Source organism: Grampus griseus (assembly GCF_964374135.1).
Source record: "Grampus griseus genome assembly, chromosome: 3".
NCBI classification, from domain to species: domain Eukaryota; kingdom Metazoa; phylum Chordata; class Mammalia; order Artiodactyla; family Delphinidae; genus Grampus; species Grampus griseus.
This window is the reverse complement of record NC_139019.1, coordinates 63136752-63150048: the sequence shown is the minus strand read 5'-3', so window position 1 is coordinate 63150048 and position 13297 is coordinate 63136752. Positions and strand designations below refer to the sequence as shown.

General features: G+C 45.2%; 1 protein-coding gene across 2 annotated transcripts in view; it reads left to right on the top strand.

Annotated features, from left to right (window-relative positions):
* The window catches only part of SERINC5 (serine incorporator 5), an 83924-nt gene that overhangs the window by 27209 nt on the left and 43418 nt on the right, over positions 1-13297 (top strand). Inside the window, exons 1-2 of one of the 2 annotated variants that reach the window (XM_082651569.1) lie at positions 8274-8407; positions 10049-10216. In XM_082651569.1, coding sequence (XP_082507695.1) covers positions 10133-10216 — 84 coding nt within the window. In that variant the 5' untranslated portion in view covers positions 8274-8407; positions 10049-10132. Of the gene's footprint in view, positions 1-8273; positions 8408-10048; positions 10217-13297 lie in introns of those variants that run through there. The other variant, XM_082651568.1, reaches the window with a different exon arrangement.

Genomic DNA, 13297 nt, shown 5'->3' with positions numbered 1-13297 from the left:
GTGGATGGATACCCTGTATTAGGCTCTGCACTGAGAGCTTTTCCTGAACTGACTCATTTAATCCTCACAACAACGCTGTGAAGTAGGTATTTTTATTCCCATTTAACAATGAGATAATTGAAACCTGGAGAGGTAAAGAATTGGCCCAAGGCCGCTTAACCAGGCTGCATTGGAGCTTGGGTGTGAACCCAGACAGCCTGGCTCCATCGAGAACGGGGGAGGGCATTTGTCTGAGACATTTCTGATCGTCTCCACTTGTGAGGGAGAAGAGGGGGGGTTGCTTCTGGCATGTAGTGGGGAGAGGCCAAGGATGCTGCTAAACGTGCCACAGTGCACAGGACAGCAACCCCCCCCAAAGAATTATGGGGCTCCCAATGGTGCCCCAAAGAGTTTGACAAACTTTGCTCTAAATGATCTGTCTCCCACGAGTGTTTCTGCTTTCTGGCAGTTCAACAGAAAACAGTTAGTTTACCTTTTAACCTTAAACCTTATAGGTTCTCTCCACCAACTTACTAAAGTATATCGAGTGTGGTATTTTTTAGAAGATGCATAAGCGGAGGGTGGTGTGAGGGAATGACTCAAAGAATCCAACTGCTGTCTGAGAACAGAGAACTCAATCAGCATTCTGTAAGTAACCCTAACCTCGTGAGAAAGAGACTCCCAACAAGGGGAACGGTTGTGTCCAGATTCGTTGTGACCCAAAAGCCAGTGCTGGCTTGGTGGGTGTTGATGACCTGTCCTTTGCCTGTTTCAGATTCGGTCCCAGTGGCTGTGGGTACTCAGTGCTCATGAAGGAAGGACACTGACCCTTGACAATGCTTTTCATGGAAATGCTGTTGAAACCAGCACGTTCTAGAATGTTGAAACCTGTGTGAGAAACCTCCTGTCCCAAACTCCTTTCCGACAACCCTCCAGAATCGTGTCGTGACAGTTATGGAAAAGATTGTGAAAATCTTGGAGCTTTAAGTGATTCTCTGAACTCAAAAGGGAAAAACTTAAGAACCTGAAATGAAGGAAACACAAGAGCCAATTTCTGGGCCAGGCAAATACACAGCTTCTTGTTCAACTTGCACTCTTAGGTAGCCATTTAATTTTTCCTATTTCATTTTCATTTGCTTCAAATTCTACCAAGTAGAGGTTTATTTATAGCAATTAAACTCTAAAAAACTTTATAAGGGTTAAAAAATTTTTAAATTGAGGTAAAAACAAAATTCACCGTCTTAACCATACTTAAAAATACAGCACAGGGCTTCCCTGGTGGCACCGTGGTTGAGAGTTCGCCTGCCGATGCAGGGCACACGGGTTCGTGCCCCGGTCCGGGAAGATCCCACATGCCGCGGAACGGCTGGGCCCGTGAGCCATAGCCGCTGAGCCTGCGCGTCCGGAGCCTGTGCTCCGCAATGGGAGAGGCCACAACAGTGAGAGGCCCGCGTACCACAAAAAAGAAAACAAACAAAACAGCACAGTAGAATTTTCTAGTTTTATGCCTCAGTTACAGTGATAGTTCACTCTGGCTGTTTTCTACCAATCACATAGCAGAAGTAGATCTCATTTACTCGCTGGCTGATTCGTTTAGCAAATGCTTGAGTGCTTACTACCTGTAAGGTAGAAGAGAAATGTTGTTTTGTTTTCTTCCAAAAGAGAAACTTGAAGTGTTTTTCTAATTACAAGATATGTGCTGGTTACAAAGAGTTCAGAAAATACAGAAAAGCGTAGTCACTCATAATCCCACAATTCTGTTAACTACCATTGACATACTGGTATATCCTTTTAGATTGTTTTTTGTTGTTGTTATTGCAGATCTGTATCGTGTTATAATTTTACCCCAAATGCTATCATGCTCTATACTGTTGTGTTATTATCTATTTTCAGTTAATGCAGTGTGGACATCTTTCCATGGCCGTAACTTTTCCTGTATAATCATTTCAGTGGGTGCATTGGATTCAATGATATGAATGCACCATTATGTCAGTGATCAGTACTCCTTCCAGTACAGAAAGGAGCATCCAGGTTCCTTTCTTCTAAACAACTTGTTATGTTAACGCAAGTTCGTGTGCGCAACACACAGTGAGGACAAACAAACCCAAACATCGGAGTTTGGAGCAGAGAAAGGTTTGTTGCAGGGCCACGCAAGGAGACGGGTGGCTCGTGCCCCCTCCAAAACCCCGAACTCCCCGAAGGGTTTCAGCAAAGCATTTTTAAGGCCAGATGAGGGAAGAGGGTCACAGGGTATGTGATCAGCTTGTGCACAGTTCTCTGATTGGCTGATGGTGAGGTAACAGGGCAGTGTCACAGGGGTTAACACTACCAGTCCTTAGGCACCAGTAGGTCTGGGGGCTATGTGCTCATGGTCATCAGGTAGTTCACGTCTTTCATTTGGTGGAGGTTTTCACATCTGCCAAGCAACTCAGGAATGTGCATTAGATGCTGTTATCTAGGTACTTCAGAGAGGAGCTGAAGCAGAGGGTTTGGGGGAATGCCCCATAGGGTCATTTCACGGGTAGAAACAAGGTCTGTTGTTTATTGCTGCATTCTCAGGAATTAACATTGCACAACTGGGTATGTAGTATACTAACCATTAGTTGAGTGAATGAATGGCCTGGTTATTTTCCATAGGATTAGGGGTTGTAGGGCTTTTAAAGTGGGCTAGGGCTTGGGGGTGAGAGAGGGGGGAACTTGGTAATGGGAGTGGTTGAGCTGCTCTGGCAGGGCGCTAATAGAGGGCATCCAGGTCCACTGCAGCCAGAGGTTGCCAGGAGAGAGGAGGGGCACACAGAGGGAGATGCCTTCTTCAGATACCTGTTGAATGCTTACTGTACCCCTGAGAGCAGGAGAGAAAAACTGCTTCCTCACTTGCTGCTTCCTTCCCACACAGCCAATTTCCCTTCTGTAGGAAACCAAGGTTTCAGGCCAGTGTTGTCTGTCCAGTGCACCCTCTGTATATGCCAGCAGTGAATAGAGCAGAATGGCAAAGAGCCTACAGATTCAAATCCTGGCTCTACCACTCACCAGCTCTGTCCGGTGGGGTTGATATAATAGCTCATGATAAGTTGTAGTACCTTGCAAAGAGCAAGGGATTAATAAGTGTTAGCTAATATTATTATGGATTAAGTAAGCTTTACTAGGTTCCCCTATATTCTTTTGTGTGGGAGAAATCCACTGTAAGCTCCAAACAAACCAACTTACTAACACATGTATAATATGTGTTGAGGTTTCTAAAACACAATCCTTTTGTGAATTAGCGACTACCTGCCACCTGTATTTCTTGTGCAGTAAGATACGCCTTTATTGAGCAGAGGAATTGTGTGTTCTTGTTCTCCCAGCTTTCAAGTCGCATCATTCTCTCGTATAGCTACCGGTAAAGGGCAGCACGTGGCACCACGGTGGCAAGAGTTGCTATTTACCACTGCCTCTGCCTCCTGACTGTAGTGGAGGAAAAGGCCTGTATAAGCTCAGTGGGAAGCTGTTTCTGAGCATCTAGTGAGGAGAATGAGGTGCAAAATATTGGTTGTGTAGTCCAGAATTTAAATAAATACTGCTATCAAAGTAGAATCAGTTGTTCCTTACCTCTGTGCTGACCGCTGGTGATTCATAGATAATCCTAAAACCTCAAAGGAGAAGGAAGGAAAGTGGGCTGTGACATGGCATGAGTAGTATTGTGTGTTACCCAAAGATGTGGAAATGGAAATTAAAAGATAGCACCGTTCACTTTAATAAAATATTCTGAACCTGGTTTTATGTCTTGTGTGTTTTTCTTCTCTTTCCTTGGTATTAACGCCCCCCCACCCCCCAGCTTGCACAGGAACACCTGGGTTCTGCTTCCAGCAGCTTCAACAACTTCAGTTTTTTAGGAACTTCCTTACTGCTGCCCCGCCTCCTCGCCATGTATTAAGGGACAATATTGTAATTATTGTAGTGAACAAAAAATCTCTAAGGTCTTTCCTCAGTTCTGCTAGGGCTCCTGCATTTCCAAGTCAGGAAAAGGGACTGAATGAAGGTCCGTGTCAGGTTTGAAGCAATCTTTCCTTTTGCAGTTTCAACTTAGTTTTGACGTGCTAAAGCCAACTAGGCTGTCCAGAGCTCTCAAGGAATAAGTCTGAATGAATGAATGTTTTCCACTTTGCTGAGGGATTTACATTCCCCCAAACTAAAGCATTGGAACTGAAAAAAATGTGATCTGTGTTTGCGGTGATTCTTGCGACAGAAGTGTCCTACGCAACTCGTTTGCCTTCCTAAGTGGAACGAAGGGAACCCGAGTTAATGGGGTGCCTGAGTCATTATGATGAATTTGAGTTATCTCACTGCCGCGGGAGCTGAACATCGCAGGATGTAGCCCAGGAAGCAGTGGGGTGATGCTCATAGAACCTGCGCCTGCTTGAAGAGCTTTTGACTGCTCCACTTTTTAATTCTTCCCTTTCTGATTGATTTTTCTCTCTCTCCTTGCTTTGGGTTTAACCCAGTGTGCTTGCCTCTTGCAGGTCATTTTTCGACATCTAAGAACTTGTGGATGGTAGGGATCAATCAGATCACCTCTTACAGGGATGAACAGACTGTAGCATGGGTGCCACCATGCACATGGTGCTCATTGGTCCTTGCATTTTCCCTGTGGATTGAGACATTCAGCCTTAAAACCTACCTCAGGACCGCCACTGCCAATGAGTTGAGCGTCAGATGAAACCTGTTTACCTATCCTCTGTCATCTGCCTAGGCTCCTTCAATGTGCAAGTGAGGAAAACCAAGACCCAGAGCTGCACAGAGTTAGAATCCAGGCCTTCTGGTTCTCAGACCCGTACTCTTCCCACCAGTGGGCTTAAGCAAGCCTGTTGGAACTGTGAAAAAAAGACCTGAGGGAGGAAGAGGGGAACTCTCAAAAGATACATGAGCATGTGTTTGTGCTGATTCTATGACGTCTCTTTGGCTTTCTTCCTGATTCTTTGCTATTTCCAATTGGTGGTGTTGTCAGCAGGGAATTCTAGGTAATAAAGGAATTGTGCTTTTTAGTTTAACAAAAGAACCCGGAAGTTACTACCAGCCCTAGCTCATGTTTCGCTTCTGTGATCACTTCCTCACGTGCCTGGCATCAGTCCTTAGAAGAACTGTCAGCCCAAGGCCAGTGGGAGGACAAGGAGAATGTGTATTTATTTACTGTGGTTTTGGTAGTGTGTGTGTGCACGTGCACACGCGCGCACGAGGGCACGCACCTTAGACAGGAGAAGAAAACTAACACTAAGGGGGAGGCCCAGCTCCAGGTAGCAGCAAGAGGCTGGCTAATCCTTTCATTTGGACTCTGCCCCGGCAAGGACAAAGCACCTTCTATTTAGAAAAGCCTTTGCTATTCATGCTGTTGCTATTGCAAAGGAAGTTAGATAGAGGGTGTGAACGGCTCTTTGAAATTTTTCTCTTTCAGTATATTTGGGGGAGGGAAAGTTTCTTCAGAAAGAAAGAAAACACACAAGTCAATACCACACTGCAAATACTTCTGTATCATTATCTTGAAACTTAGTTACTTTTCTTAAATAGTCCGTTTTCTTTTTCTAATCACGAGAGTCACACATGCACATGGTAAAAACCCAGACAGGGGAGCAAAACAGTGAGACATGGCTGTCTTAGTTTCCTCCCCACATCTAGGCCCACTCATCTAGGCCCAGGTGATCGATGTTAGCGGTCTTTGTGTCCACACACATATTCCCCACGTACAGATATGCGTACGTATAAAATATCTGGGCATACTGGCTGTCTTCGTTTGCTGAAGCTGTCATAACCCAAGTACCACAGACCAAGTAGTGTAAACAACAGAAATTTAATTTCTCACAGGTCTGGGAGCTAGAAGTCCGAGATTAAGGAGGCTTCTCTCCTTAACTTGTAGATGGCTGTCTTCTCCCTGTGTCTTCACATTGTCTTCTTTCCGTGTGTCTCTGTGTCCTAATCTCTTCTTCTTACAAGGACACCAGTCATATTGGATTAGGGTCCACCCCAGTGACCTTATTGAATCTTAACTACCTCTTTAAAGGCCATCTGTCTAAATAAAGTCATGTTTGGAGATACAGGGGGTTAGGATTTCCAACATATGACTGGAGGGGCGGGGGCAGGGACACAGTTCAGCCCATAACACTGACTTATTCTTTTAAACTATGTCCTATTGTATGGATAGTCCATAATTCATTTATTCTGCCCCTGTGTAGCTGGAGAATAAGACCTTTTTTATGCTTTTTTTCTTTTTTAATTTTATTTATCTTTGGCTACGTTGGGTCTTCATTGCTGCGAGCAGGCTTTCTCTAGTTGCGGTGAGCAAGGGCTACTCTTCAATGCGGTGCGCAGGCTTCTCTTTGCGGTGGCTTCTCTTGTTGCGGAGCATGGGCTCTAGGCGTGCAGGCTTCAGTAGTTGTGGCACATGGGCTCAGTAGTTGTGGCTCGTGGCCTCTAGAGTGCAGGCTCAGTAGTTGTGGTGCACGGGCTTAGTTGCTCTGCGGCATGTGGGATCTTCCCAGATCAGGGATTGAACCCGTGTCCCCTGCATTGGCAGGCGGATTCTTAACCACTGCGCCACCAGGGAAGTCCCCGTTTTTATGCTTTTAATTAACAACCTATACCTAAATCTCTGTGCTCTTGTGTAAGTATACCTACAGGATGAACTTCTAGAAGAATTGTAAGCATCGCCCTCCCAAAAGATTGTCCTGGGTCCCTCTTGAATGTCTACTGATTTCTTGTGGAAAAAGATTGTGTGCAGTATCTATAAATTAAAGCCCTTAATAATGAACTCTTTGTGATACAATGTGGGTGTGAGAAATTCAGAGTGCAGCACATGACTTGTGCCCTTGACCCTGTGGAGTGGGATTGCCAGCCCTTTTGTTTGAGGAGTGTTGCTGTTAGGACTTTATCATATATTATTCATTCAACATTTATTGAGCCATTGATGGGCACTGTTTTGTTCATATGTTGTTGTTTGTTTTTTGATAGACTTTATTTTTAAGAGATATTTTAGGTTCACAGCAAAATTGAGAGGAAGGTACAGAGATTTCCCGTATACCCTCTGCGCCTACACACGCACAGCTTTACGCATTATTCACGTCCCTCGCCAGAGTGGTACATTTGTTACAACCAGTGAACCTACATGGACACATCATTATTATTTAAAGTCCATAGTTTACATTAGGGTTCACTCTTGGTATTGTCCATTCTACCTTTGTTTTTTATACCTTGACTTGTTCAGTAAAATGTTTAGGTCCTCTGGAGTCGGGGGTAACAAGACAGAGGCACTTCTCTCCAAGCTTGTGACAGCCCCTGAAGTTAGGTTGGCCAGGAGTTGCTTTCTCCAGTTTTGAGGGTGAAGAGTAGGGGAGTGACATGTTCACAGTAATAAAGCTGTAAGTGGCAAGGAATAAAAGGTAAACCCATTTTATTCTAAATTATGCTCTTCCGGAAAGAAGTAGTAAGTCAGCAGGGCTGTGAGATTTTCCTCACTGCTAACATAACATTGCTTGTGTGGATGCTGTTTTGAATTTCCACTTCCGTATCAGCGTTTAGCTTAAGATAATGCACTTGTACTATGGTATTGGTGATTGGCATAGTTTGCTTTCATAAATAACTTTTAGGCTAGTAGAGAAGTGCTCTTTGATTCTAATATTAGGCATGTGTGTATGTATGTACACTTGTCTGTATATATGTATACACACATAAATATCATAGCACCACATGTAGGGTGAAAGTGAAAAATAAGGAGAGTTTAAAAAATTAGATCCATACAATGACACATGACTTTAATGACAGAGTAGGATTAAACCAATGTGATTTTCTCTTCACGTTTTCCATGATCACATTCCTCGGTCACTATTTGTCTTTAAATGACCCATTAGGCTGACATTATGTCTGTATGTGCTCATTTTTCCCCTCTGTGGAGATAGTAAGTGTAAATGTTGATTCTGCTATGGGTAAGTTCTCTCATAGGATGTATCAACTGCTTCTAAGTATTTCTTTTTCCAGATAGGATAAATATTTGATCACATTTGAAATACAGTAAAACTGGTTATCTAAGACCATAGAGCTTAAAGAGTTAGCAACCGTTGAATGAGGCAGTTTGGAAAGAATTTGGCAGGCAGAGGAGGAGGGAGGCGGGTCTGGGCCAGAAGCCATCTAAGCCAGTGGGAGCGGAGAAGAGGGAGCCGGGGAGGGAGAGGAAAGAAAAACTGGGGCATATGAGTGGAAAGGGATCAGTAAAATCAGGGACAGAGAATATGGATGAGTGAACTGTAAAGGAAGGTGGCCTGTAAGAACACCACACAGGCAGCAGTGTTAGGATCCCACTCGTGTGATCTGTTAGCTCAGCCCGATAGAATAGCTTGTCTTGCAGAGCAGTCCCAGCCTTCTGAGGCAAGAAGAGTCTTGAGAAAAATGGCTTAGAAAACTGAAGGTAAGATGGAGAGAGTACATTAAGAAATTTTAAGTAATGAAATAGTACAGAATGACAAAGGGCTCCAACAATGGCGGTTCCATGAAGTAGATGAAATATCTTGGGAAATGTGTATGTTTCTAAGATCTGTCCTAACGTCATTATGATTATAACCTGTTGTGGTCTTACACCTGTGGTCTCTTCTTACTGTAAGTGATGTTTATAGTGTAGCCTTCTAATTGATGCTTGTTTTGAAGCCATGCAAAGCTCTGAACTTCCTACTAAATAACTATCAAGAGATTGCATTGTTAGGTTTTATGTATAGTGTTAATACATGTAGATTTGGTTGTTATTCGTGGTTTATGGTAATCTCTTTTGTATTATTCCCTATTTGCTAAACGGATATCCCTCCCTAACACCAGGTGTGTCTGATTAGGTTGTCCAAGAGACCACCAAGTACACTAATACTGTTAGCACCCTCACTTTAAAAAATGAGGAGTCTGGGGCTTCCCTGGTGGCGCAGTGGTTGAGAGTCCACCTGCCAATGCAGGGGACACGGGTTCGTGCCCCGGTCCGGGAAGATCCCACATGCCGCAGAGCGGCTGGGCCCGTGAGCCATGGCCGCTGAGCCTGCCCATCCGGAGCCTGTGCTCCGCAACGGGAGAGGCCGCAGCAGTGAGAGGCCCGCGTACCGCAAAAAAAAAATGAGGAGTCTGAGCCTTGAAAACGCTCATAGCTGGTAGGTGGCAGAGCCAGGGCCCAAACCCAGGCTTACTAAAGATCTAGTTTCCTTTTAGGGCAGTGAAAATACTCTGCTACATAATGTTGCATATATGTCATTATACATTTATCTAAACCTGTTCAATACACGACACCGAGAGTGAACCCAAAATGTACCGTTCTGGTGACTGATATTGATAACGGGGGAGGCTATACATGTGTAGGAGTGGGGGGCATATGGAAAATCTCTGTGCCTTCCCCTCAGTTTTATCGTGAACCTAAAACTACTCTAAAAAAAACAAGCTCTTTAAGAAGAAGAAAAAAATTAACACCAGACTCAAACCTGAAAACTTAATCCCCTATTTTATTTAATATTCTCAAATAAAATTATGTCCTGTTGCATTGACCAGTAAAGCCCAATCCTGCCCCACTCATTAGCCTAAAGCCTACCCTTAGGGGCCTGAAGCTGTGGTCAACAACACACATGTAAGAGGCACCTGTGCCTTTTGTGCTTCAAGTTACCTCCGCCGCCCCCCCCCCCCCCCCCCCGCCCATGCAGTTCATTCTTTGGCTCATGGATTTTGACAGGTCCCTTTCTTGGGCCCAACTTCTTGGTATTCCCGTCCTTCCCACTTCACTTAGTCCTTTTTCTAGTTCTTGGCTTCTTGCTCTTCACCAATTGGTTTTTGTCTAAGAGTGATGACAGTGCTTCAGGTGAAGTGTGCCTTTTCTGTTTAAGTATTGGGCATCTCCCAAGCCATCATGTTTATTAAAGACAATGTCAGACCAATTCTGGCGAAAACTTTGTTCACGCACTCAACTGTTCACACATGTCCTATGGGCAGGACGCCTTGGAAGAACGGTAGCTCACCTGCAGAGGTCTGGGGTAAGCAGGTTTGTGAAGGAGAGGCTCTGAGAGGATGTTTTGTGTTCCTTTCCTAGTTGGCCTGCTGCTGTGGGAATGCTGGCTGCTCCTACTGCTGCGGCTGCTGCCCCAAGATCCGCCAGTCCCGGAGCACCCGCTTCATGTACGCGCTCTACTTCATCCTGGTCGTCATCATCTGCTGCATCATGATGTCCAACACCGTGGCCAACGGGATGAGGGAGCATGTAAGTCACCCCTTCACCTCTTCCTACTGCTGATGAACGGTTGATGAGGGTGTGTGGGAAACATTCAGTTTAGAGGATGGGGCCCACCCACCCCAGGGTGGTTTAGGGTTATACCCGCTCTCCCTAAACTTCCCTGAAGCCTCTTCAGTGCTTTCCTTCCAAGTGGGCGAACGCTTCACCATCTCTCTCTTTAGTAGAAGGACAGATGCCATCTGATGCTTTTGGTGCAGAAGATTGTGTGTGTTGTCTTGGCTTCATTTTGGGTTTTTTTTTTTTTTTGTCTTTTTTCCTTTTTGGCCATGCCATATGGCATGCAGGATCTTGGTTCCCTGATCTTGGTTCCCTAACCAGGGATCAAACCCACGCCCCCTGCAGTGGAAGCACGGAGTCTTAGCCACTGGACCGCCAGGGAAGTCCCATCTTAGCCTTGTTGATGGCCGTTCCTGATTAGATGTGTAGTCTTTTCTTACAGACCTTTGTACTCTTCCCTTGTCCTAAGGCTGTCTGCCAGTGTCTCTGGTAGCAGCTGTTATATATAAACACTTAATGTAGCCAGTATGGTAAAGCCTACGTAATCCCACAGGTAATGAGGAGTGGGCTATTGGGCAAGTTTTACTTTTCTGGACATGTCACTTGTGGGGTGGGTGTCTCCAGGGGGGAGGGATGGATTTGCTTCCAGCCATTTCCTGGGCAGTGTCTACAAAGGTATCCCTGGTACATGATGCTGATAGAGACACATATAGGGCCTTTTTTCTGGAATTTCCTCGTAGTAGGCCTGATTATGGGGGGAAGTGTTGGGGGTTCTGAGGGAGCCCAATAAATAACACCATCCTTCCGCTCTGAGGTTTTGAACAAATTGACAAAAAAGACTACAGTTTCAGCGGGTAGATGCCAAACATTGCCTTCATCCCCCCAGAAGTTGATGTAAGACATTGTGGCTCGAATCTGCAAGGAAGTGGTCTTCCTACTACTGAACCCCAAAATGAGTTAGACAACCCATCTGGGGACCCCACCTGAGCCAGGGAGCACTTCCTCTGCAGGGGCACAGTTTGCTGGGAAGAGCTGCAGGTGTGTTCTCTGGGGGCACCTCTCCTCGGAGGGAAAGCGGGAGAAGAAAGGCTCGCCAGCCAGACCCCATTTGCCCCACAGCCTTAGTGCTGAGCACTGCATCTTCCTGGGGCCAGCAGAGTGGGGGGGGGCAAGGTCAGGGCAGTGCCCTACTGGAAGCCTGGAGATGGCATCGCCAGGAGCAACTCCTGAGGAACTGTTTGTTCTCCCCAACCTTATGCTGAAACTGCAGACTATTTTAAATGCACTCAAGGGCTTCAGAACAATCATGTTTTTAGAAGCACTTGTTATATTCTCATCCGTTAAAGTAGTCCCTTTGAAGCTTTCTGTTGGGTAATGCTTTTATAACTGTGGTGGTATGATCTGGAATATACTGGAACTAATGTGAAAACTTGTGAAGTTTAGATTCTCCTCTGATTGCTTTAAACAGTGGATCTCTGTTCGGTAAGGCCCTGCATGGGAGCCATGGGTCATTCAAACTTGAGAGAAAAGGAGCTTCTAACCCAGAGACAGGTATGAAGTCTGAGGCTTAAAACCAGGTAGAAGTTGTGTCTTATGAGAGCATGCATGAAGTGCTGTGGAAGTTTGGAGGCAGGGAGACCAAGGGCTAAGGCTGCCTTGTTCGTCTGCACCAGGTCCTACTCCATCTCGGTGGTGTTTTCCACTCTTCTCTTCTTCTTAACTTGGTTTAATCTTAAATGTTTGTGACAAGAAGTTTGAGAGGAGGAATACTTGAAAGGGTAGATTTTAACTCTTATTCTGAAGGTCTGTTTAATCTCCCACTTCTTACCTTAGCTTTTCAGGTAACTTAATATTCTCTTTTTAAATGAACAAGCATTGGCTTAAGGACCCAGTGTGGGGCTTCCCTGGTGGCGAAGTGGTTAAGAATCCGCCTGCCAATGCAGGGGACACGGGTTCGAGCCCTGGTCTGGGACGATCCCACATGCCGTGGAGCAACTAAGCCCGTGTTCCATAACAACTGATCCTGCGCTCTAGAGCCCGCGAGCCACAACTGCTGAGCCCACGTACCACAACTACTGAAGATCGCATGCCTAGAGCCCGTGCTCCGCAACAAGAGAAGCCACGACAATGAGAAGCCCGCACATGGTGACGAAGAGTAGCCGCCACTCGCCGCAACTACAGAAAGCCCACATGCAGCAACGAAGACCCAACACAGCCATAAATAAAGAAGGAAGGAAGGAGGGAGGGAGGGAGGGAGGAAGGAAGGAAGGAAGGAAGGAAAAATTAAAAAAAAAAAAAAGGCCCCAGTGTGTCACTGTGATAGGAGCTGCCAGTGTGTCCATGGTGCTCTTAAGAAGCTTTCAGTCTCCGTGGAATTAGGCTTTGGATCCCAGAAACATAATCTGAAACTACAAATGTATAGTACCTCTTAGAGATGAACCCATCAGAAACATTGTTACTGGAGGTAAAGATAATTTGGGAACCACAGGACCTATTTTAGGATATGACTTTCATAATGATAATTTTAACATTTGATTACCATCCAAGTAACCTGCCTCATGGAACAGTCCCTAACAACTCCAGTCAGTATCTGACTGTTCATAGAACGTTTAAGAAACAGAAGATTTAAAAAAAAAAGAAAGAAGAGAAACAGAAGGTGTTGACTGGTGTTGCTAGGGAAGGCTTCGTGGAAGAAGTGACTTGTGTGATAATAATGAATATTTCAATTGCTGATATCTGTTGGGTGATACCGTGTACCAGGTTTTATTCTAGGCATTTTACATTATCATCTCAGTTCATGACCACTGTACTCACCTGAACAGTATTATCCCTGCTCTACAGATGAGGAAACTGAGGTACTGAGTCATTTAAGTACCTTGCCCAAGGTCTCCAGCTCTAAGTGGTGGAGTTGGGATTTGAATTCAGGCTGACTGAGTTCTTAGCGACTAGGCTCTGTAGGTAGAATAAGGACAACACATGTGTAGAAGGGAGGAAACATGGGGAGGTAGAATGACTTACAGGAATCTCAGTGCTAAGGTGAGGCATTTGGCC